General features: G+C 39.1%; 2 protein-coding genes and 1 long non-coding RNA gene across 14 annotated transcripts in view; 1 reads left to right on the top strand and 2 right to left on the bottom strand.

Annotated features, from left to right (window-relative positions):
- Window positions 1-2,151: 2,151 nt before the first annotated feature.
- KCNJ8 (potassium inwardly rectifying channel subfamily J member 8) lies at window positions 2,152-8,383 on the bottom strand. The gene is made up of 2 exons (XM_032347708.1): window positions 7,990-8,383; window positions 2,152-3,821 (listed from the first exon to the last, which is right to left on the bottom strand). Exons 1-2 carry the CDS (start codon window positions 8,361-8,363, stop codon window positions 2,921-2,923), a joined length of 1,275 nt encoding a protein of 424 aa, XP_032203599.1. The 5' UTR covers window positions 8,364-8,383; the 3' UTR covers window positions 2,152-2,920.
- Window positions 8,384-8,426: 43 nt separating this feature from the next.
- The window catches only part of LOC116593424, a 32,485-nt gene continuing 15,944 nt past the window's right edge, over window positions 8,427-24,967 (top strand). Inside the window, exons 1-2 of the long non-coding RNA XR_004286899.1 lie at window positions 8,427-8,535; window positions 19,568-19,720. This is a non-coding gene — a long non-coding RNA (uncharacterized LOC116593424). The remainder of the gene's footprint in view (window positions 8,536-19,567; window positions 19,721-24,967) is intronic.
- Window positions 24,091-24,967, bottom strand: part of ABCC9 (ATP binding cassette subfamily C member 9) — a 137,175-nt gene continuing 136,298 nt past the window's right edge. For all 12 annotated transcript variants that reach the window (XM_032347696.1, XM_032347695.1, XM_032347694.1 and 9 more), the window contains one exon: window positions 24,091-24,936. The gene's annotated coding sequence lies outside the window, so the exon portion shown is untranslated. The remainder of the gene's footprint in view (window positions 24,937-24,967) is intronic.

The following is a 24,967-nucleotide window of genomic DNA, read 5'->3' as shown; positions in this document are numbered from 1 at the left end:
AGTAATGACATGTAGTGGCTCATGGGCCTTGGAAAAGATTTCAGTTCTCATTTTTAGAAAAACAGGAAGCCATAGGAGGGTGTTAAGCAGAGGTGTGGTGTAATAGTATTTAAAAGAATATTATCAGGGCCCCTGGGTGGCTCAGTCAGCTGAGCATCTGCCTTCAGCTCAGATCATGATCCTGAGGTCCTGGGAGGGAGCCCTGCATCTAGTTCCCTGATCAGCGGGGAGCCTGCTTCTCCCTTTCTCTGCCTGCTGCTTCCCCCGCTTGTGTTCTCGCTCTCAAATAAAGAAACAGAATCTAAAAAAAAATAAAAATAAAAAAAAAGAATATTGTTACTATGGAATTAGACTAGGGTAGAAGCAGAGACTGTAAATATTTACTATAGAATAATACTTTAATGCAATACATGAGCCAAAATTACACACACTACACACACACACACGCACACGCACGCACAGAGCCTTCTTGTTTTTTAAAACTAAACTCAATAGTTCCTGAAACGTTTTAGCCAGTTAAATATATTTTAGCAAAGCCAGGTTCTCAAATCATTGTAATACTCTAAAATGTCTGTGTATTTTTAGGAATTAAGGATGTGATCCTCTCTTTGATGTGGCTGTCACCAGCTAAATGATGTCCCTGCCCGAACCATGACTTGACATAGGCACCCCCATCAAACTCTTGGATCCGCTTCCCCATTGAATTGAGGGTCATTAGGTTTCTGGCCCCTGGTATTTGGTAGCTGGTGGAAGGGGACGGGGGAATTGCTCGTGCTTCCGAGCTAGATTCGCCCCCGGGTGCTAGGGCATTCTGTACCACTAGGACTCAGGAATCCTGTATTTCAGTCCCACTGACTATGCCCCGATATTCCCCGCCCTGCAGCCTGTGTCCCCTCCACTAACACGGACTTGGGTGTGGGATTTCTACATGTTCTTACTGTTGCTGTGGAAGCTGCCTTGTTGCTCTGCTCAACTGCCCTGGAGTGGGAGTGGGGGACCTGCATCAGTGCCAGGACTGCTAGCAAGTCTGCTCTCCATCTCTGAAGGCTCTGTTGGGCAAAGTCTTATTGAGACAGATTTTTTTTCCTTTGGCAGCTTATTAAAAAATATTGTACTATTCTAACAATTGGGATAGTTGCATCCATATATACTGTGTAATGAGTACCCAGCTTGGACTCTGGAGGAAGTGGTAGAGGCAGAGAGAATTGGTCATATTCTGGATATATTTTGATGCCGGACCTAATAGACTGTGCTAATGGTTGGTATGTGAAGTATAAAAGAGAGGTATCAAGTACAATTCCCAGGTTTGGATCTGGTTGCAAGAAAGGCTGGGGGTAAAGGGTCAGTTTTGTTAGTGGAAATGGAGCATTTGGTTTTAGGCACGTTTTAAATGCGTATTGGGTATCCAGGGGGAGCTTCAAGTACCTGCTTGTTCCATGAGTCTGGTTCAAAGAGTGGCTAGAATTGTTCAGAAATTATTAACTCAGTAACCTGAGAAATAATTTCCATTCATCTGGTTAGAATCATGAGTCATTTGTTTAAGATGGGATTTGAATATATTAATGATTACCTGCCTATTTCAAATGCTCATAAATGAAGTAAAATGAATACAAACCCCAAGATTGGTTTAAAAAGCTATAGAAGGGTTCAGCTTTCTGCTGTTCAGCTATGTGAGACAGAAGCAGAAACCCCCATTCTCTCAACTTAGTGCTTCCCTGGGTGCCCTCGCTCCTTCCCTGAAGAAACAAGAGCTAAGGATGATGAAATCAAGTTCTGACAGAAAATCTCACTTTAGCAAGTGAGATAACCCTAAACCAACATATGCCAGGCCTGAATTTAGGAAGAGAGCAGAATTTTAAGAAGGGAGGTTGGAGATTCAAAGAAAAAAATATAAGATTTCCACAATACCTCAGGTTCAGGTAGAAGAGCTAAGAAAACATTTCAAATCTTGGAAGTGAGTAAAATCAAAATGAGACCAAAAAAAAATGTAGTTCCCTTGGAATAACCAATTTCAAAGATAGGAAGGTCTGAGAGGGGTTATTACTGTATAATATCTCTTTCACGTGCCTCTAAAAATGTTGTTGTTTTTTTTTTCCCTTGAGCTTTGACTACTGATATTTTGTGAAAGAGAAATCACAAAACTACTATGAATACAAAGAAAATATTTTAATAAAATATTCAATACAGTATTTCCCTGTGGGGACTTTTAAGAAGTGAGAAGCCAAAAGAAATAACTGTCACTTTTGGGGATCCAGTCCTAAGTGAGACAGGAATGTTCTTAGCTTTTCTCCAAAGCTCTTTGCCCAGTTCCACCAACAGGCTGCCTCAAGGAGGACGAGGAAACCTGCAAAGGTCACTGTGAAGAAGTAAGTGACTGCAATCTGTTTAGAAGCACGTAGAGAGAAGCAGTTTTTGCCTCAGGCTTCTTACCAGGCACAGAATCTGGAAAAAGAAGGCAACATATTGGTTGATATACAAGAGGTGTTAACAGCACCCTTTTGGGGGTCCCCTCCCCATCCTACTTGTATTCAGAGTGACCAATGGAAACAGAGAGATCTGTGGTTTCAAGTACAATGCATTTCAATCAGAATCATTCCTTGGCCAACTTTGGTACTCAAGGCCTATCACTACTAATGGAATTCTCGGGTTTCGAATTGAGAGAAAGGAGAGCATACTATTTCCTCTACATAACAGAAGCATGTCACTGCAGATGCCGCATGTGTGAGACGAGTGTCAGCCATGAATCCTCCGCCTTGTGTTACTGGTTAGTGACACAGAAAGCGCTGTTGCTTGAATATGAGTATCCTTTGGTGCATAAGATATAGAACAAATTGCTGGTTTCCAGCTCTGGTGCAGTCCGACTGTGCTTTGCCCAAACCACCACCACTTGATAACAGATTTTCTTGAGGTTGGCTTGCTGTCATGATTCTGATGTGTTCTGATTTCCTTCTGGAGTCATGAATTGCACCTTGGGCACCATGAGCGATGAGTTGTTTCTTCGGATGGAGTTATTTCTCCTCATGGAATTGTTTCTCCTCATGGAATTGCGCTTCCTCAGAGAATTTTGATGGGATAGTTCACTCTTCTGGAGGGTCTGAATCAGGATGGAAGGCTTCTCATCCAGCTCTCGGGCACTGCACCTGGGAGCAGCTACTTTAACAGTGTTGCCAAATTTGGAGTAATCCACAGAATACACTCCTTCCTCCTCAGTTACAATAGACACAAAGCGATGGCCCCACTGGATCTCTTCTGCGATATAGGAGGTTCTTGCTTGTGTGGTAATGCCGGTAGTTTCAACCACTCCTTCCAGAATCACTATGACCTCTAGGTCTTGGTTGGCGAGGTCAGTTGCTGAAATATCATACAAGGGGCTGCGCTTGTCGATCACATGACAGATGATCAAAGGGGCCACCAGAAAAATGTTATTACTCTCAATTGGGTTATCAACGGGAATGTCCAGCTGGTGAATAGGCACCACCTCCCCTTCAGGTGTGGTTGTCTTCTTGACCACCTGGATGCGCACTGAGGCACTAATGATCATGCTCTTCCTTAGGTCGCCCACGCGGAACATGAAGCACAACTTGCCATTTCGGACAGCAATCACAGCGTGGCGGCTGAAAATCAAGGTTTCTGCCCTTCTGTGGGCCTGAGCTGTTTTCATGAAAATGCAGCCCAACATGACTGCATTGATTATCAAACCCACGATGTTCTGGAGAATCAAGACTGTGATGGCCAGAGGACATTCCTCCGTCATCATTCTCCCTCCAAATCCGATGGTCACTTGAACTTCAATGGAGAAGAGAAAAGCAGAAGTGAAAGATCTGTAAGGAATGATATCAGAAAACGGTGCCATCAGATCATATTTTGCATAATGAAATAACATGCCAAGCTGAATTTTCCATGTTCTTCCTCCAAAGGCTATTAAACGCTTTTGGAAAGACTTGGCAACTTAACTTGTCAAATGCCTGATTCTGAACACAAGCACTTTCTCTCTCTTCCTCTCTCTCATTGGAATGCATCTACTTCCAGACTTCTGGAATTCAGTCTATTGTTTTCTACATCATGTAATGATGGACCTATGTATATGAAAGCATTATAATAATAAGTTAAAATAATAAATACATACTTGTATTTAAGGACGTATTTTACTTTGTGAAATACTTGCACAGTGGCATAGTTTACTTGGAGAAACTTCTTATCAGATAGATGTTTGTTATTTATTGCATATTTGAGTTTAAGTGACTGGAGTCATATGGGAAGGTCCTGAGTAATAAGTGTACTTTTTATTATTTATAACCCTTAAAATCATATTCACTGGCTAACACTTATCACGTACCTTACACAGAGAAAGCACAGGGCTAAAGGTGGTACAAAACACATCATTCAAAAGTACTAGTATTTTTAGTAAAAAAAAATATTTTAATGTTTTGCCATTTGGAAAGAAAATTTTTATTGATTGTCTCATTTTGTTCTCTAATTTTACAGAATACTGAGGCTATTAAAGGAAAAATTTAAGGCAGAGATTAGTAAGTAACTGTGTCAAGATCACATAATTAAGGAGAACTTGAAAGCTCTCAATTCTGGCTTGGTGCTCTGAAAGAGGCAAAGGCAGAGTGAACACATATCAGTATTTTCTTGGGAAGCTTTTTCATGTCGTATATCTCTTCCACATAGCTCAATGTAAACACTGATTTGGTAGGTCCAAGGTCGACCTGGATAAGACTTTTGAAAAGCTCTCAGGTGAATGCTCAAGATGCACCACATTTGGTTATTCTTAAGATTAATTTATTCACTTAACTACATATCCTATATGGCTGTGACTTCTTAACAAAAACAGGGTAGTCCTGTGTTTGCTCCGATGTCAATTTCAAACTTCTCTAATTTTACAGAAGATTAACCATATGTAGGCTATCCATATTATTTATGCATTAATGCCATGCACAACGAGTGAGCAAAATGCTTAAACATTTGAATACCAAGTACACACACTGCACTTTTATGCAACACCATGAGGGGTAAGCATAAATGATTCTCTTGATTAACTTTTAAGGGGAGTGTAAAAATTGCCTTTTAACCCCTTTTGTTGATAAAAAGATTAATGGAAAACCACAATGATTGCTTTTTGCACTAGCTACACAGATGTGTTATATGATCCAAAAACTTGGGGAAGAATAAGATGGACCCCAGAGGAGGGGCTCAGACCCAATGCTGATTTCTAATAAGGTCTATATACTTCAGGGAACAGCCTGGAGATAAATATTCCCAGACATTTCGTTTTAATGGATTGAGCGACTATTCAAGTGCCTTATTTTACATATTGTTTATGTTACATGTTTGACATATTGTTTCTTTTTTTTTTTTAAAGATTTTATTTATTTATTTGACAGAGAAAGATCACAAGTAGGCAGAGAGAGAGAAAGAGAGAGGGAAGCAGGCTCCCCGCTGAGCAGAGAGCCCGATGCGGGACTCGATCCCAGGACCCTGAGATCATGACCTGAGCCGAAGGCAGCGGTTTAACCCACTGAGCCACCCAGGTGCCCCGACATATTGTTTCTTTTACAAGTGAATTTAATTCTAAACATTCTATGGTAGCAAGACCTAGTCTTTCATGGACGCCTGTCATGCCCTCAAAAGATGAATGTGTTCTGTTGCTCGTTTGTTCTGCTACAGAGGGAGTTAGGCTGAGTAAGAAGAGATACAGTGGTTTATTTTCTGACTCATTTTGGGAAAGTCATCCACATGAAAGGGAAAGTGAGCCATCCTAAAATAAGAATGGTAAAATGTTATTTGGACATCCCGGTGAGTAACTGTCAGAATAAGGTGTGTCTAATTTCGATAAAATGGTGGGACAGTGAACTTCTGAAAGAAAATACAAATAATAAGAAACATTATTAGGCATCTTTTAAATTCCCTTTGGGAGAGACTGGAGATTTTTATTTCTATATTTTTGGTGAAAAAATTGTATCATATATGGTTTGTTATGATTAAGCTGCACACTGAGCTTAAAGCACAAATAATATCATAACATTAAAACAAAATTAGTAAGATTTTAATCTTAAAAGATGTCAAGTAATTTTTTTTAGGTAATTAAAAATGTGAAAATTGTCAGGCTAGTAAGATCAACTTTGTCTCCTTATATTTGCAACACCATTTCTCACAGTAAACTGAATGTTCCCACCAGCAGGAATGCATCAGGGGGATGGATGTGTCTCCATACACATCTTGGTGAAAAAAGAAGAGCTATTAGTAAAACAGCTTTTAACAACCAGTGCACTCCATAAGTTCTTCCAAAAAATCATGGAAAGGATGCCACTTTTGATGATACATCTTTAATAAACTGCTTTATGACTCCTCTTTCACAGGAAAAGCCAACATATTTGTCTTGTAATTAAAATCTGTCATTTATTTTTGAGGCTTATCATTGTTCTTTCTTTTATCTGATTTTATGACGGTCTACCATATGTTTATTAAACATTTATCTTGATATGAAAGTGATTCACCAATATTAGTGCCCATAAATTTCTTAAAGAGGAATATTATAGATAACGATATGTAGCCTACAAATGTCTGTTAAACGCAGCGTTTTAATCGTTTCCATTGTATCTGGTATGCTGATGACCACCATTTTTCATCTATATTTTCTTGGAGACAAATTTTGTGAAAAGTTAAGACAAGAAAATAATATCTACTTGATGATAAAGGCAATGGATCAATTAAATATATTTTTCTTTCCTCAAAATCCGAGCTGAAATCTGTGATGTGTGATCTTGGCACACAAATGCTGCACCCCTTCCTGATACGCTGGCATTGCGGATACTAAGGACAGACCAGTTCACAGTCTGGGTTTCTGCTTCTTGCAGTGGTATGCTAATTTCAGAAGATTTCGGGGTCAGGAAAGGTCTCATGCTTTACAGTTGCCTGGCAGAATAGTGCTTGCTCAACTTGCTTCGCTTTGTACACTATGTGAATCTGGAATAGTACTTGGAAAATATTCTGGCAGAGTTTCCAGTATTATTACCATTGTTTCGCTTCAGAGTGAATATTTATGCAGTTGATATAAATGAGCTCTTTCTGTCTTCCAACAAAACAAATTAAAAGACAGATCACCCCAACTAAATGTTCTTAGGCTCTGTGAAAATGTGAGAATGACTGAAATCAAATTCATTCTACTTACTTTTGGAACACAACATAAGAGAAAGAAGCAAACGTTAGGCAGTCTGAGGACTTTTTCCTATTCTATTAAAACTTGTAAAGAAAACCACAACATTAAGTCACTTCTCTATAATCTCCATGAAAACCTTGGACCAATTTCCACTAAAAACTATTTTTTTTTCTAGTTCTACATCTTAGCATAACTTTTTTAAAATTTTTAATCCAATGCAAGCAACCAAATATTTAAGATAATCTTGGTAAAGAAGGGCTTATATCTATTTATTTCATTTTTTTAATGGATTTTTAATCTAGGATACCTCTACACCAGTTGTTCCCATTTTCCTCACGATTTCTGAAAATGTCACGGGTAAGAGAAGTCTGGGGAAAATATTACTAAAATTTGCACAATATTTTTGTCGATCAGATATATTGACTTGTGGACGGACACCAGAACTATGGACAGCAGCTTCCCCCCACCCCACCCCCCCGCACTGAAAACTGAATGGGTGCTTTTTTTTTTTTTTTTTTTTTTGAGTAAAGCGCGCTGTGGAATCCTTTGCATCACAACCATTCTTTAAATTACTGATACAGTATTTTTAAAGTTAACCAGAGAAATCGAAAGTCCACATTTTCAGAGCTTCCTCATCCATAAAGCTGCATTTAAAGATTCTTATTGTTTTAGATTAGGATTTTTTTTTTCCTTCTTCGTGGCTGAAGGTACTAAAGTAAGCGCTTTATTTCGCTTTCAACAAAAGGACTGTGCTAGGAGAGAAAGGGCAGTTTAGTATTTCTTTCTGTCCTGCTTTCAGTCCCTGCTTCATCCCACTGCATTCTTACCTGACATTAGTTACACACACCGTGGACTCCAAACCACCTTTCTCTGTTCCACTTTTCTCCATGTAAGCGTAGATGTCCCCATGGGCGAAGGCCACCAGCCACCACATGATGGCGAAGAGCAGCCAGCTGCAGAGGAACGACATGGTGAAGATGACCAGCGTGTGGCGCCATTTCAGGTCCACCAAGGTAGTGAAGATGTCCTGCAGGAACCGTCCTTGCTCACGGATGTTCTTGTGCGCCAGGTTGCACGCCCCACTCTTGGCGATGAAGCGGGCTTTGGGGAGGCGGTCTCGCACGCGCGGCTTGCGTAGATTCTCCGCGGCGATGCGCGCCAGCACATACTCCTCGGGGATGATGCTCTTTCTGGCCAACATCGTCCCGTCACCATAGCCAGCCTATTCACCTGTCTCGAACCTGCCTCTCCTTCCCTCGGAAAGTCCTCCTGCAGAAGGGAAACGATTTAAAACCTTCCCCTCCCCCACTTCACCTCTTCAGTTCTTGCACTCAAGGATGTGGCTATACGTGCCAGGTGACATGCAAACTAAGGTATGCCTTTACTACTCTAAACACGAATCTAGTTTGTGCTTGAGTTCCGGGATCGCGGGGAAGTTATTTGGTCTGAATCGGAACCGTTCCAATTTTCCTTATCGTTTTGAACACATATGGGCATAGCCTGAGTTAAACAAAACCAGGAGCCTTCCTGTAAACAGCAGGCTCAACACTACTTCTGAGATTAACCGCGTCTATAGACGAGTGCAAAAATACAAACACGCGGCGTCTATGATGAAAATTAAAGCCAGCTGGGTATCACGAGCCATTTATTATTTAGACAATATAGTAATACGAAAAGTAAAGAGTAAATTCTTCCTCCGTTATTTTTAGAAGTACGCAAAGAAAAGGCCGTTGCCTCTTGCGCAGTATAAATAACACGCTTAGTGAATTTGACAAAATAATAATAATAACAAGCGATGTGCTCCGTAACTTGAAAATGATGAAGTACCTTAAGTTTTAAAGAAGTATGAATTGCATTTAAAAAATTATGAATTCCCAGTGGAATTCATAATAGTATAAACTGAAAACTTTACAGTGGAAGGGATCAAACGCAGAAGCTGAAGGAAAAGCCCGGACATCAGCCTGCGAGCTGCAGATGGGGTTAAGAGTGTGCCCCGGAAAGTCCATTCAACACTGTAAACCTCTGCTGTGTTTGGCATTTTAAAGCATTTGCGGGGATGCGAACAGCCTCCCCCTCCCCTCCCCGGGAGGAGCGTTGAAACTTACAGACTCTGAGCAGCGGGCGCGGCAGCTGCACCTCCCCGCACACGCCGGCCGACCTCGGGCAGGTCCCTCGCTTTCCCATCCCGGCGCGCGGGCGCAGGGACCGCCGACGCCGGAGGGACAGATCCGGGGGCCGCGCGTCCTAGAGAGAAGAGTTAAAATAATAAAAGGTGCAATTGCATCTGAACGCGGGAGGGCTAGAGGAAGGGGGATGGGTGTGGATCTTCCCCTCCCCCTACTCGGCTCTGCTCCCGGGGCCCTCGCTCTGGACGGAGGAGGGGCCGGGGGGAGAGGGGAGAGGACCTCCACAAATCAGCCTCCCAGTTCCGGCTTTGACGCGTGTGAGACCTCTGAGGCAGCTGAAGTCGGCGAGGTGGCGGCGAGAGGGGAGTGGGAGAAGGCGCATCCCGTGGAGGTGGGGAGCCGACCAGAGGGAGGGGCAAGGAAAGGGTGCGGAGGGCGGGACCTGTGGAACTAGCTCTTTCCCAGGAGCTGCGACCCCCAGCTGCCAGCGTGCTCGCGCGTCTTTAAAAGGCTCCCTGCTCAGGAGAGAGAACTTAGAGTCCAAGTTCACTGACGTAAAGAGAATTTATTTTTTATTTTGTAATCTGGGTAGATCACTGGGCTGCTTAAGATTGAATGAAACCAGATATAGGGATCAGAAAACAGTTTTCCAAGGTGTTCAAGCTCTGTGTACACACTAATTTACATTAAATTTCCATCTAGTGGATCTTATGCAGGTGGAAGATGTTTTGGAACCCACTCTAAGTAAAGTGTTTCTTCACCAGTCAAAGCTAATTCTGAGGGAATTAACCAAGGAAGCGCGCGCGCACACACACACACACTGGCATGCAACGACCACCCCAACCCCCGCCTCCGAAAAGAAAGAAGAAAGAGGAAAAAAAAAAAAAAAAAAAAGCCGAGGTTTCTTCCAATGAGAAAGTTTGCCCCCAAAAGGGATCGCTGTCAACACTTTAGAACTCAAATGGTCATTCTTCTGTACTTGATTACTTTCTGAAATGTTGCAGTTTCCTGATCTTGTCTAGATGGCCTGAATGATTAAACAGAGCAATTGCGCACAAGAAAGGTTATATAGTAAATATCTTTCTATAGTTTTTTGAATAGGCTCCAGGAAAGACAAATGTGCTTTCTCCCACAGGTCAGTTCTCCTGATTTGGCACTTGTGTTAATGGAAACTTTAATTCTTGGAAATTTCACGTATTTTCCAAGACTCAGGGTAGATAGCCTATGGAGCATAAACAGTGTGTTCATTTAATTACCAAAAGACCTAAAATTAGTCTTTAATAAAGGCAATGAAGAATTTTTTCCCATTGTGGATAGATCTGCTTAACCCCTTTCAGCCCAGGTTGCTCTCTGTTAGTGGCAGCTCTCATCTCTACTGACATTAATTTTTACAGTAATTTATGTAGTAGATTTACTCTAAGTGTGTGGGGATCAATTTGTATAGTTAATCCCCTCATTGTTCTGTTTTACAATTGAGTTTAGTGTACAATTTATTCCGTATTCTTTTAGCTTGGGGAAGGTTCATTGAACACCTTTTCACTCTTTTGTGAAGGGTGTTTTTTTTTTTCCTTTTCTAGGTTTCTGTATATAAAATCATAGTTGCTGTTCTGAAAAGGCAGACAGTTGTAGTAAAAGAAACAAGACTTTGATAATGAACTACAATACAAGCGAGGATGTGATTAGAATGAGAAAGGGAACTACAAACCAAGTGCCTTAGGAATTCAAATGAGAGAGATTAAGACAAAGACAATAAGGAAAGCTTCATGGATTAGCTGACATCTGATCCAGCCTTCCCGCCAGATATATTTGGGGTATGCAGAAAATCAAAAAAGGCCGTTCCACAGAAAGGAAACATCAGGGACGAAACTGTGGAGTACTGGCCAGAGTGGGCCACGTCTTAGCACAGAACTGGAAGAATTAACATTGACGAAACAAGGTCAATAAGATGGCCAGACTGGACGCGTGAGTCCAGGGTTGCCTGGGCAGCCTCTGTCGCCACTCTTCTCAACACATGTATTTTTCATGTACTTGTCCCCTCCACCACTCACCCCCCAAGAGTCTGAGGGCTGCTGGAGGGCAAGCCTCCAGCTTCTTTATCTTTGTGTCCTAAGCCTCTGGCTGATCACAGCTCAAATGACAGAAGTGCTGAAAAAATACTTTGGACCAATGCAAGGAAAAGGTAAGACTGAAAACCGTGTCAGGGACTTGAAAATAAATGCATAGAGGGCCTTAAATGCTCAACAAAGGAGTTGGGGGGGGGGATGGGCAGTTTTCAGTAGGTAGACACGCTAAGTCTGATTTAGTACGACTGGTCAGGAAGCAGGGGCTTTGGAATTGCGTTTCTGAGTAGAGTTCCTTGGGCTCCAGAACTCTGTGATTGGCAGAAGGGGATACTGGAAACTATTATATTAATTAGAGAAGGAATGAGGTCTGGGGCTAATAAGCAAATATATACAAAAGGAATTTACACAGAATCAGTAATGGGAGGGAGAAGAATCAGAGCTGACTGTGGTATTTATTGTGACAGGGAAATACCATTGACCCTTGAACAACATGGGTTCGAACTGCGTGGGTCCAGTTCTGGGCAGATTGTTTTCAATAAATACAGTGTGGTACTATAAATGTGTTCTCTCTTCTTTGTGATTTTCTGGGTTTTTAAAAAAATTAAAAAAAATTTAAATTCAATTAATTGATATAATGTATTATTAGTTTCAGAGGTAGAGTTCAGTGATTCATCAGTCTTGTATAATACCCTGTGCTCATTACATCAGTCCTTGTGATTTTCTTAATAAAGCCTTCTTTTCTCTAGTTTACTTTATTGTAAGAATACAGTATATAATGCATTTAACATACAAAATACATGGTAACATACTTGCTTATGTCATCCCTGAGGCTTCCCGTCGAAGTTAAACGATTAGTAAATTTTTTTGGGGGGGAGTCAAAAGTTATACATGAATTTTCAACTGTGTGTGGGGTCAGCACTCCTAACCTTCAAGTTGGTCAAGGGTCAACTATTTATTATTGATTGATATCAATTACTCTCCCTATCGGTCTTCCTTTTATCATATTATGGCCCAAATGTGAACATTTAAATTTACCTTGAGAAATTTGTTCAGGGAATCAATTAATTTTTTATTTTTTTTAAGATTTTATTTATTTATTTGTCAGAGAGAGGAGGAAGAGTGAGCACAAGCAGACAGAATGGTAGGCAGAGGCAGAGGGAGAAGCAGGCTCCCTGCTGAGCAAGGACCCCGATGTGGGACTCCATCCCAGCACGCTGGGATCATGACCTGAGCCGAAGGCAGCCACTTAATCAGCTGAGCCACCCAGGTGTCCCTCAATTAATTTTTTAAGAACATGATTACTACTTAAGGTTTATTTTATTGGTTTACTTGTTTAATCACTATTTTGCTACCATCCACTAAAAGTTACATGTGTTTTCTTAACTGTTCTATAATTTACCCATTTGTTCTTTTAAGAGTGAAGACTAATTTGTGCATCACTCTTGAGGAGACCAGTAAGAAATGTAGAACAGAGCTAAACTATTAAAATCTTATGATTTTCTTGACTATAAGACTTTAAGAATTCTGTTAGAATCTGTTTATGTTGCATACCAGGGAAATGTATGCAATTGGGAAGCAATTCAAGGATATCTGTTCACTTTTAAATAAACATCTGTTAAGTTCCTTCTAGACTGTATGAGCGTTTTGTTTGTGGATAAAGACATTTCTGCAATTCCCGTTCTCCTAAAAACAAAGTTTGTCAGGTGCCTTCAAACAAGTGGAGAAAGTATTAGGCTGATGCTTTTTCCAATTGTCTGCTGCTTTGATCATCAAGTACAAATCTGTGTAGTCCTTGAAAGTACTCTCTAGATAAAGAGTGAAGTCCTGGCATTTAATGACCTTGCCTCTGACTAGACTTGTGAATTTCGAACTCTTGGACTTCCTGAGCCATATTAGAGGTAAGAATTTGGAAAGTCTTCAAAATGACAATGGAAACGATTCATGTTAGCAGCCCAAATAACGGTTGGTCTATTTGCTTGGTATGCTGCTTTATTAGTGTCCTCATATAAACCACTTTGGAACATATTGCTTGGGAATCAGTTTAATAAAACTGTTACATAAACTAGTAATCAAAACAGCATGTTATACACTCATTTTTTTTTTGAGTTATCATGAAATGGGAATGACAATGTAACTCTTCTTATTTATCTATTCCAGTGAGTTTAGAGAATATTTCTTTTTGATATATGTATCTATTTACATACCAAGTAATCCCTCACTGTCCTTGAAATTAGGCCACCACATTTCTTTACGGATAACCATCAGCACCATTCGTACAGAAGAATCCATTCAACTTGCGTGCTCAGCTCCTCAAACTTATGCCAGCTCAGAGGTGTGGATCAGCAAGTCAAGAATGGAGGCATTAAGAACAATCATAACCTTTTAATGTACATCGAGGTGAAAAAACAAAGCCCCCGCACCTAGGCATTTTGTGGGGGAAGCTGTGAGCAAGCAAGTAAATGAGTAATACATTATGTGGTCATCAACGGTGTGTGTCAAGACTTAGAAGGGGAATACAGCAGGGGATAAGTATTGAAAGTAACCGGGGCCAGGAATTGGCAATTTTATATACAGTTTAGAAAAGCTTCTTTAAGAAGGTGGAATTTGAACAAAGGACTACTCAGGTGATGAACCGGCATTTGGGTGTGGGGGTTGGGGCTGGAAGAGTGCTTCAGGCAGCTCAAGAACAATTATAAAGGACACAGTTTGGTGTGTTTGAAGAAAAGGAACAAGACCAACATATTAATCGAGAAGAGAAAAAGTGGGCAAGCTGGGGAGAGTGGCAGGGGATTCACTGATCTGTCCATCTCTCCATTTACCCAAAGAATAGATGGAGAGGGTCTGCATATACTAAGCTCTGAAAAACATTGACTTAATGCTTAATGCAGCCATGTTGGGTTGTTTTCTTCCTTTTACACATGAGTCCATTAGAGCAGAGCTAAATGAATTATCCAAGATCAAATACGCAGTAGATGAAAAGTTACAACAAACTCAAAATATCCGATCCGAAATCCCATGCTTTTCTCACTGGACAGTGTCTCCGAGGGACAATTGTTACTCCATTGTTCATCTACATGAGAAACACCTAGTAACATTGTTTTATGTCCCTCCAGGCTTTTATTGAGCAAGGATAGAATAAGATATCAAATCTTTGGCCCCCAAATGAAAATATCTGTAATGAGAAGGTTTAAATCGTTATAATAAAATAATGCCCATTTAAAAGTTCCCCTGGAGACCCTCTTGCTCACTCAGGTATAATATGAAACTCAGAATTGTCTGGAGGACAGGATGACACAATCTCTATTCAAGTGCTCAGGATAGTGACTGGCCTGTAGTAATACATTTTGGATTCTTCTTCTTTTTTTAAAAAACATTTAAATTCAATGTAATTAACATAGTGTATTATCAGTTTCAGAGGTAGAATGTGGTGGTTGATCAGTTGTCAGTTCTTATTCATATAGTGGGTTGGTTTTGGTTAGGTGATGGTCCAAAGGATCTGAGCTGGGTGTGGAGGTGGGAAGGGGGAAAGGTATAGACCCACAGATTTTTTTAACTATTAGTTAAATATCTCTACTAACCTGAGACTAAGGAGACATGACAAAATCACTTTATAGACTAGAGTACTGTTTTTGAGACCTCACTGACCTTCAGAGTACTACTAACCAACACTTGTACTGGTAGCTCCTCTACTCTTGAATTTAAATACTGAAAAGAAGCCAGCCAAGGCCCTGGTAATAAAATAAGGACCCAGAAATTCAACTTGTCTGTTTTACTATGTTAATACTATGTTAACCTGTCTGTTCTACTATGTCTCCAAGAGAAAAGTGGTTTCTTCAATCAAGTAGAAAGTACCCGTAGTAATTATTTTCTGCCAGTAGGGTACAAAATGTTATACTAAATAAAGTTGGTGGGGTCCCTTCCAAGAGAAGATGAGGAATAGTGGCTGTCACTGTTCATTTTTCCAAGCCTTGAAATTATGCTTTGATATTCTTGTGCCAAAGAAAGGGGATGTCACAAGAGCCTGGGATATCTTTTGCCATAGGAACTCTTCACAGGTTTTTCTGAAGCTCTTAGGAAAAGAGCAATTCCCAACGATGTCCTGATCTATTGCTAAGCTTCACGTCACAATGTTTTGAAAACTCAGTGACTCATATGGTGCTTGGAAAGAGAAACCTGACATTTTCCAGAACGCTCTGTAGGGTGATTCCTTATTGCCACCTTTCAAAAGTGCCAGTTGCAAAAGGGATTATAGAGGTTGAAAGTGATATTTAGATTTCATGATCGTTTGCTAGGATTTTTTTTTTCCTGCTATTTTTTCCTGCTATTAAGTGACCTGGATTTTCCTTTAGGTAAAAATTTTCTGTGCCAGAAAGCTTTCGCGAGGTCATTTTTCTAAAGAGGTTCATATTAGAATTAAATATTTGATATTTGTTACTAATTTAAAATGCCAAATTATCTCACTTATTGTTAGAATAAATGGGGTAATAATATGATCTTTCTGTAAACCTACAGAAGTTTATTGTACAGTGGGGTCAAACTTTTTTTTAAAAAAATTGCGGAACTGGGAAAATACATGAAATATGCCTTAGCCTTTTGTCTAAGCGTACAGAGTGTTAGGGTCAGAAAGATGCGGGATCAGTTGGCCATGCTGCCAGTTACTTAGTTGGCTTTGAGCAACTTACTCCATCACACTGAAACTGTTTCCTCTTCTGGAAAATGGATACATTAACATCTACCTCTCAGAGTTTTATAGATTAAGTGAAGTGAGTATGTACAGGATTTAGCACGGGCTGATACACTTAAAACATATTTTCTAAAAAAAAAAAAAGGGTAATTTTGACACAACTTCCGTAATTAGTATTGAATTAACATCACTTATTATTTGAATATTTCCTTTACCTGCATTTATTAGTATTTTGGGGCCAGTAGCCTATAACAATGGTTATAAAAGGCATGCTCTTCTCCTTAGTGATTTTGAGAAAAATGCTTCCAGAATATATAATTTACATAGTTATCATTTTAAGGTAGTGTGCTCTTTCTACTTTTCTAGGTTTTTAAAAATTAATAATGGATGGTGAATTACATAAAATTCCTTTTTAGCTTTTGTTTTTGTTTCTTCCTTGACCAATTAATATGGTAAATTAAAGCACTGGATTTAAAAAAATGTCAGTTTTTACATTCCTGAGATAAACTGCATGTGGTCATGGTGATATATTATTTTAATATAAGGCTGAATCATTTTTGCTAATATTAGGATTTTTGTATCAATATAAGTGAGATTGGTCTGTATTATTCTGTCTGTTCTCTCTGTCTGGTTTTGGATGAAAGTTATGGATCCACTTAATTTTAATTTTAATTATTTATTTATTTTTTAAAAAGATTTATTTATATGAGAGAGAAAGAGCACGCCTGCACGTGTCGTGTGTGGGGGAGGTGGTGGTGGTGGGAGAACAAGAGGGAGAGGTTCCTCAAGCAGACTCTCTGCTGAGCGTGGAGCCCTGGGCTCCATCCAAGGACCCTGACTGAGATTATGACCTGAGCCAAAATCAAAAGCAGGAGGCTTTACTGACTGAGCCAGCCAGGTGACCTTTTATTTTTTTATTTTATTTTTTTTTCAAGAGAGAGAAAGCTAGTGTGCAGGGTGAGGAGCAGAGGGAGAGGAAAAGAGAATCTTAAGCAGGATCCATGCCTAGCACAGAGCCCAACGTGGGGTTTGATCTCGTGATCTGAACTGAAATCAGGAGTCTGACGCTTAATCTAATGAGCCACCCAAGCACCCCAGGTTATGAGTCTTTGCAAAAAGCATTGATGCAGATTCTTTCTCTGTGGATTGGAATAGTTTAATTGGATAGGGATTAGCTCCTTGAAAGGGCAATAATTTTGAAATCATCTGAGTCTGAATTTTTTAAGGAACAGTTCTTGGCTCTTTAAGTCATCTTCACTCTGGGTATTTCTTTTTTCCCTCTAAGACCCTATTTCAGAGCTTCTAACACTGTCCTTCTTATCTTCTCATTTCGCTTCGTATTTTCTATCAGCTTGTTCTGTGCTGCATTCTGGGTACATTCTAGATCTGTTTCCAATGGAAAGAAGTCTCTCAGCATCTAAACTTAATTGCTGTTTAGCCCATCCATTGAATTTTAAATTTTAATGGCTTTTTTTTCTTGATTAGTTCCATTTGTCCAATCCAAATTAATCTGCTTTCTCTTACCTTTCAAAAACCTGTACCTACAACCATATAACTACCATGTGGTTCACAGATCAAGACATAAAATACGTCTGTCACCCTAGATTGCCTTCTGCGCCTTTGCAGACTGTAACTGTTCTCTCCCAGAGCTAACTCTGTTATGACTTATTTCATGGTCTGTTTCTTTTGCTTATTCTTGAGATGTGTGTCTCTGGGCTCCTAGCATAGGTACTCTTCAGTACCTGACTTCCTGTACCCCACATATTTGTGAAGGTTTGGCTATGTTATTTTATATGCTAAGTATTTCATTGTGTGAAGAAGCCATCATTTATTTACCTATTCTCTTCTTGACGGGCATTTGGGCTGTTTTGGTTTTTTTTTGGACTAGTATGAATAAAGCTACTATGAGCATTTCTGTACAAGTCTTTTTGTGACAAAAACACTCATTTCCTTCGGATACAAGTTCAGGAGTGAAATTGTTGCATCCTGGGATAGGCATATATTTAGCCTTAGAGAAACTGCCTGTTTTCCATGAAGGTTGTGCCATTTACACTCGCTTCTGCCGTGTCTGGGAGTCCCAGCTTCGCCAGAGCTCGCCATGGTCAGTCTTTGTAGTTTGAGCTGTTTTTATTTGCATTCCTAGTGAAGAATGATGTTGAGCATGTTTTTAAAACCAATTGGCAAATATACATATTTTTAAATCTCTTATAGATTGTTTTAATATTTCTAGTCCTTGCGCTAATATTCCTATTTATTGTGTCTCTTGCTTCTCATCATGATGGTTCATTTTCTCATGTGGTTTTAATTTTGAATGTGAATTAATTCTGTTTCTTCCCCACCCCCTTTCCAGGATGTCTAGGTTATACCTCAACAGATTGATTTTGCACTTGCCCTTTCCAGAACCCCAAGGATATCAATATTCTAGAGCCATTTTTGTATAATACCTCAGTATGAATATATCATCTTACCATTGTAAAGTTGGAATCATATTAATTTTTTAAGAGGAAGAAAGCTTATTCTGTGACTTACAAAATAATCCCACGTAATACTATTAAGATGTGGTATATGTAGTGATATTTCCTGTCAGAATGTGCTTTTCAAATTACAAAATCCTTTCATTGCCATTTAATTGGAGAATCACAAAAACTCACTGAAGCTGGCAGAGTAGGTATCATGCCTTTTTGTTTTCCTTTTTGCAAATGAGGAAATGGAAACTCAGACTTTAAATGATTAATCCAAGGTCACACATCCAATATGTGACAGAACCAAGACTAGAACTCAGGTCTTCTAATTCCTGGTCCACTTCCTTTTTTCAATATATTCTCTATAGGCCAACATAATTTTTCTTTATTATATATCACAGACCATGTAAATCATTTATTTCCAAGAGAACTCAATGGACTCACTAACTGAATCATTAGTCTAATACAGCACATGTCCAAGAGTGTGGGCATTGAGGTTGGACTACCTGAATCTCTGTTCTACTACACCTTGGGCAAATTGGCCAATCTGAACCCCAATTATAAAGTGGTGATAATGTTTGTCTTGTAGAATTTTTGTCAAGATTAAATGAGATTATACTTATAAGGCTCATATCATATCGGCTCAATATGTGTTAGTTGTAATTATCCTTTCATCAAATTTTTTAATGAGATAGTTTATGCAAATATGCATTCTACTAGTATCTGAATGACTTCACATAGCTCTTTTCTTCTTCCCCCAGGAATTTTGCTTCTTCGTGTTGTTTGATACAAGATGGTACTAGACATTACAGAGATTATATGATATTTAAATCATAAGTCATTATGTCATTTCTCTGCTTTATTGGCACACATAGTTAAGCTTTATTAAAATGTTGTTTAAGCCAAGAATTTTTCATGAAATATTAGGCTTGCTAATTTTTTCCCTAAGTTTTTTGGCCAAGAGCCTAGATGCCTTGTGTTTCCAATATAATATTTTACTGAACTTAACATATGCTAGAAGTTCAGTCAAGTGGGGGGAAAAAAAAAAGAAGCTTTTTTTTTTTTTCCAGGTGAAATCCTATACCCCAAATCACAGCCTTTTGCCACCTCTCTTTTCCAGTTGGCCAATGTCACAGCAAATTCAGTGCCTTGGCCAAGTGCTTGGCACTTCTAAGTGTCTGAGAGTGGCAGGTCCCTGGGAAGAACTGGTGCTTCTATCTAAGGTATGCTTGTAATTGTCCTATGTGTTGGGGATCCTAAAATGGGGAGAGAGTGCAATTCTAGGTGGGTGTTACTGCTTGTTTTGAATGGGTGGTTGTGGAAAAGTGTCTCACAGGCTGTGAGTTATGCAGTCATTCCCACAGGGAAATAAAACTTGGGCTTAAAAAGTCAATATTTGGAGGTGATGACTTATGGCAGGAAATTTTTTTTTTTCTTCTTTAAAAGAAAATTACATCCTTGTAGGGTGTGGGACCATGTCAAGAATGTCCAAAGGGTTTAGTCAACCATCTCACTCTACTGCTCATGTGATAGAAGAATGGTTCTCCCTCCCTTAATTTTTTTCCCCCCAAATAAAAATAATCAGTAGCCAGCTTGGTATCACCACTCTTTTTCTGAACTACTGGTTGTGATTTTGGCTTGTATTCTTGCTTTCACTTCACTCTCCAGCCTGTGTTACATTTTCCTTGCCGTGGGCTATTACTTCCAACTGGCGTATAATATCCAACCACAGCTATTTAGGCCAGAGTTCAATACCTGACTCAAAGTAGTGAAAAGTTGTCCAGTCATGCTTAAGATAGAAAGATGAGCTCCACAAAGTAGATGCCTTGCTTGATACTTTGAAATGGACAATCTGAGAAGTAGAGATGATTGAGGGTCCTGGTGCTAGATGATTTCCTTGGAGATATGAGTGATCAAGGTTACAGGCAAGGTGAGAAGGATGTAGAGGAAGGACATAGAATGGCACAGAAGGGTAGAAGGAAGTGGAGAAGATTGAGATAGAAAGATGGAATTGAGCAAGTGGACTGTCCCCAAACAAGCTGTTAGAACTGGCCCAGCCCAAACTTGTCCTAGGACCCATAATTCTGTGTTCCCTGGATTTCAAGGCAGATGTATCTTTTCAGCAACACACCCATCTCTGCACTCCCATCCCCTGGTGCATAGAGTGCCATCTCTGGAGACAGATTCAGATTTGAGGTGATTCATTTAAATTCTAATCTCAGTTCTTTCCCCAGGAAGAAGTACAATAAAGATAGTTATGTCAGAAGATTTCATACTATTTTTCACATACTAGAAAGCTCAGTGCTACCCTAACAAATAATCTCAAATCACACCTGATTTACCAAAAGGTAAACACATAGCAGATATTCATAAAATAATTAGTCGAGATGAAAAACCCAAGTTTGTTTTCCTGTAACATCCTTTAGTAAGGAGACAACCTTCTTTCTTTCATAGATGCCCAGACCAGGTCATTACTTTTATGACAATCATTATCATTTCTTTGTTGAACTAAAAAGAGCCTGCTCACTATAACCCAGCAATATGTTGCCATGGTTATCTTAAAAAAAAATGATAGGGGGAACAAAAAAACACGTTGAATCTTCTCTCACTGAAAACACATTTTATGATTCATCTAGAAGTGAAGTGTCTTCCTAAAGTAGCATTAGGGCTAGAAGATACACTTAAATACTATTGTAGTTATAAGAATTTCTCTTCATGCTGGGCATTGTAGGTATCCGTATTTGACTTTTCTATGCATTGTATTAATATGTGATGAAAAGATTCATGCAGCTTTATTCTAATTTAAGACAGCAAGAGAAAATGTGAGCAGATATGTGCACGGTGAGGGGGGGGAGGTGACATGCACACAGGGTGAGGGTTTGGAGGATACATTGTGACCTGTGAAAGAGATACACATTAAGGGATTTAAACAGTTGAAAATTCTTTTTATGTCTACATTCAAAGGCTTGATGAACATTCTGGATGTCTAAAAAAGATGTTTTTTTAAAAATTGCTCTTTACTTAATTAGTGTTGGAACAAAACCCCAACTACTATGGGTCAAACAGCAAATACCTAGATATGGAAGACTGGTCTAAATCCACTTGACTCTGATAATTTTAAAGGTCAATAGTCTTTCACTTAACAATAACTGATAATGTGTATAAATAGTGCATAGTGTAGCTCTAAGAGAAAAATGAGAATGAAGTGGCATTAAACAGTGTTATATTGTTGCTGCTTATGAACACATTACTTATTTTATATGGTGGGCAGATTAAGTGATAAAAATAATGGTCAGAAAACAAAGCTCTTTGCCATTAGTGTGTAGTATATAATTGCAAATGATCTATGATAGTTGGTGGCACAAAGGTCATAGAGAGCATTCTTCTTGGAGCCAATTAACTTATTTAGTCAGGTAGCCAGGTATGATTCCCTTGACTTTGTCAATTTAGAAAGAGGACATTGGTGATCATAGCATGAATGGCTAAGGGAAATTTGCTACTACCCATAGAAAAAGAAATTATTTATTTATTTGAGAGGGAGAGCATGAGGTGGGGGAGAGGCAGAGGTAGAGGAAGAGGGACAAGCAGACTCCACGCTGAGTGAAGAGCCCGATACAGGGCTTGATCCCACGGCCCAAAGATTACTACCTGAGCCCAAGTCAGAAGTCAGATGCTTAACAGACTGAGCCACTCAGTCACCCCAAAAAAGAACTCATTTTTTAAAAAATATTTTGTTTATTTATTTGACAGACCGAGATCACAAGTAGGCTGAGAACCAGACAGATAGAGAGAGGAAGGGAAGCAGGCTCCCTGCTGAGCAGAGAGCCCGATGCCAATGCCAGGCTCTGTCCCAGGACCCTGGGATTATGACCTGAGCCAAAGGCAGAGGCTTTAACCCACTGAGCCACCCAGGCACCCCAGAACTAATTTAAATCTTATATAGTAGATATATAGAATGAATATATCAACCTTCACATATCAGCAATGATAACAACACCTGTAGAAAAAAAAAGCTGAAGGTGGAAAGGGGAATAATCATCAGATAACTTACCTTCTTTCCATATTGTGAGACATCAACAGTGAAACCTACCCAACATGCTCACATTTATGGACTGTAAACATTTGCAAATATGACCCCAAATTTAGTGGAATAATGTACAAATAATTTGATAGCTAATTTACATGTGGGGGATAAAGGCTTTGCATCTTTGTGAAGACATTTTCCCCTTAAATTCCGTATTAGTGATTAAACCACAAAACAAAAGGAAATAGCATTCAGAACCCCAGTGTAAATCTTCTCAGGGAAGATTCAGTTTATTTACCTCTACGTTTCCTTTACCATGGAACTAAGGGTTCACTCAGTGACACCGAGAGACCCATTTTAGCAATCTAGAAGATGGTAATGTCAGGAAAGAGAGGGAGCAAGTGAAAATCACCTTCAGTATTCACAATCAGTATTCTGTGGCTCCATGTTATTGTATCAAAGAAGACTGCGTGATAACTGAGGTAGACCAGTGATTCCCAGACTTGGCTAGTTACGAATCTCATCTGGAGACACTTGCTAGAAATACACCAACAAGTCCTTTCACTGGAAAGTTTGAGCCAGGCGCACCTTACTGCTATTGGGAATGATGTATAGTTATTCAAGAAAAAAATAAATGTAAGTCACAGGACACATCCTCTTGACTACTGTTTCTTATGCTAAAATGCTAAGATGGGAAGATTGCATTTAACTTTAGATAATGGGTCAATAAGTGAATTATCATGGTACTACAAATCACAGAAGTCCAAAGAGTAAAGTACAAAATAAGTGTTAAAAGTTATATTGGAAGATAACCATAAAAAATTATCAATAAACCTTAGGGGAAAGTCCAGACATCCAGCTATTGAATTAGAGATGTCAAAAATTTATTGATACAGCTGTTTCAGTTAATGGCAACTTCCACATAGAACCAATCTATAAGAGTAATGAAGTGCAGGACAAGTGGAAAATGTGAAACAAAATTATCAGAGCAGGGTGTTATCGATTTACAACTATTGATCATCCTGGTTGATACCCAATGAGATTATAAGTGAAAGAATAATAACCTTATTTAATCAAGCAAAGAGAAAGAGTAATTTATTATATAATACCAAGCCAGTATATTTTCATGGTAGGATAAACATAACACAAGAAGTGAAGAGAATAACCCAGAGTTTCAGGCCCATGGCTAGTGGTGGGACTAATCAGTGGATCAATATACTACACTTATTTAAGGGCTTACTGTGGGCTAGACACTTGTATAAAATGCAAGACAAAGAGACATGGTCCCAGATCTCAAACATCAGTTATGTGATCTCCAATACCAGTCTTCTGGTATCTCATTTAGAGCTAAGCTGACTTTTATTTTTATTTTTTTTTTAAAGATTTTATTTATTTATTTGACACAGAGAGATTACAAGTAGGCAGAGAGGCAGGCAGAGAGAGAGAGGAGGAAGCAGACTCCCTGCTGAGCAGAGAGCCCGATGTGGGACTCGATCCCAGGACCCTGAGATCATGACCTGAGCCGAAGGCAGCGGCTTAACCCACTGAGCCACCCAGGCGCCCCTAAGCTGACTTTTAAATGGATCATGAGTAGTAGCACAAAAATAAAGGATGCACAGTCCTTTAAGATAGATTTTTTTAAAACCTCACAGTGATATCAGTAAACTTGTTACTTTTCATATAAATCTTTATGCATTTATTGCTTTTAACAAACATTAAGGATTTAAAATTTTTAAAGCTGATTTTGGTTAATTAAGTGTAAAATTGGGGAGTATAAAATTTGATTTAGTTAAGGCTCATCTTTTATAGATATGTACCTATTTAGTAAAAAATTATTTCAAGCTGAGATATTTCTGTATTCAATATAACATTATATATATATGTATATATATATGAAACATAATAGATGATTAAACAATTTAAAAAGTTATTCCTGACTTTATTCGGTCAGTTCAGTTTTGGAAACAATTAAACACTCAACTTAAGTGACTAAAAGTTACGAGGGAACTAGTGACCACTTGGGTGTCAGAATGATTTATGTGATTCTTAGTTTAGCGTCATTAGCTATACTTCTGTTGACATTTCTGTAGAGTGGTATAATTTACAAATATGGTGAGGGGTTGCTCTTATGGGTAAATCCCCATTTCTCTGTGAGAATGAGATGTAAGTTGATAGAAAGCCTCATATAAATGCAGCCTTACAAAACATTTCCTTGCCAGAAATACTTTGAGGGAGTTTGGTAGAATTTTCAGAAAATATTTTCAAGATTGATTTAATAGTTATTGATTCTGTTTTGTTTAGCTTTGGAAACATTAAGAGGATTTTTCTCAATGAGGTTTTATATTTACACAGGTGTCAATTCAAACTAAATGACATAGAACATGTCTGTCCGTCCCAACTTATTTTGGATAAACACTGGGACTCTATATTCAGGTGAAGACCCAGT

The sequence above is a fragment of the Mustela erminea genome, chromosome 6 (assembly GCF_009829155.1).
Source record: "Mustela erminea isolate mMusErm1 chromosome 6, mMusErm1.Pri, whole genome shotgun sequence".
Lineage (NCBI taxonomy): Eukaryota > Metazoa > Chordata > Mammalia > Carnivora > Mustelidae > Mustela > Mustela erminea.
The sequence above is the reverse complement of the archived record's forward strand: the minus strand, read 5'-3'. Positions and strand labels throughout refer to the sequence as shown.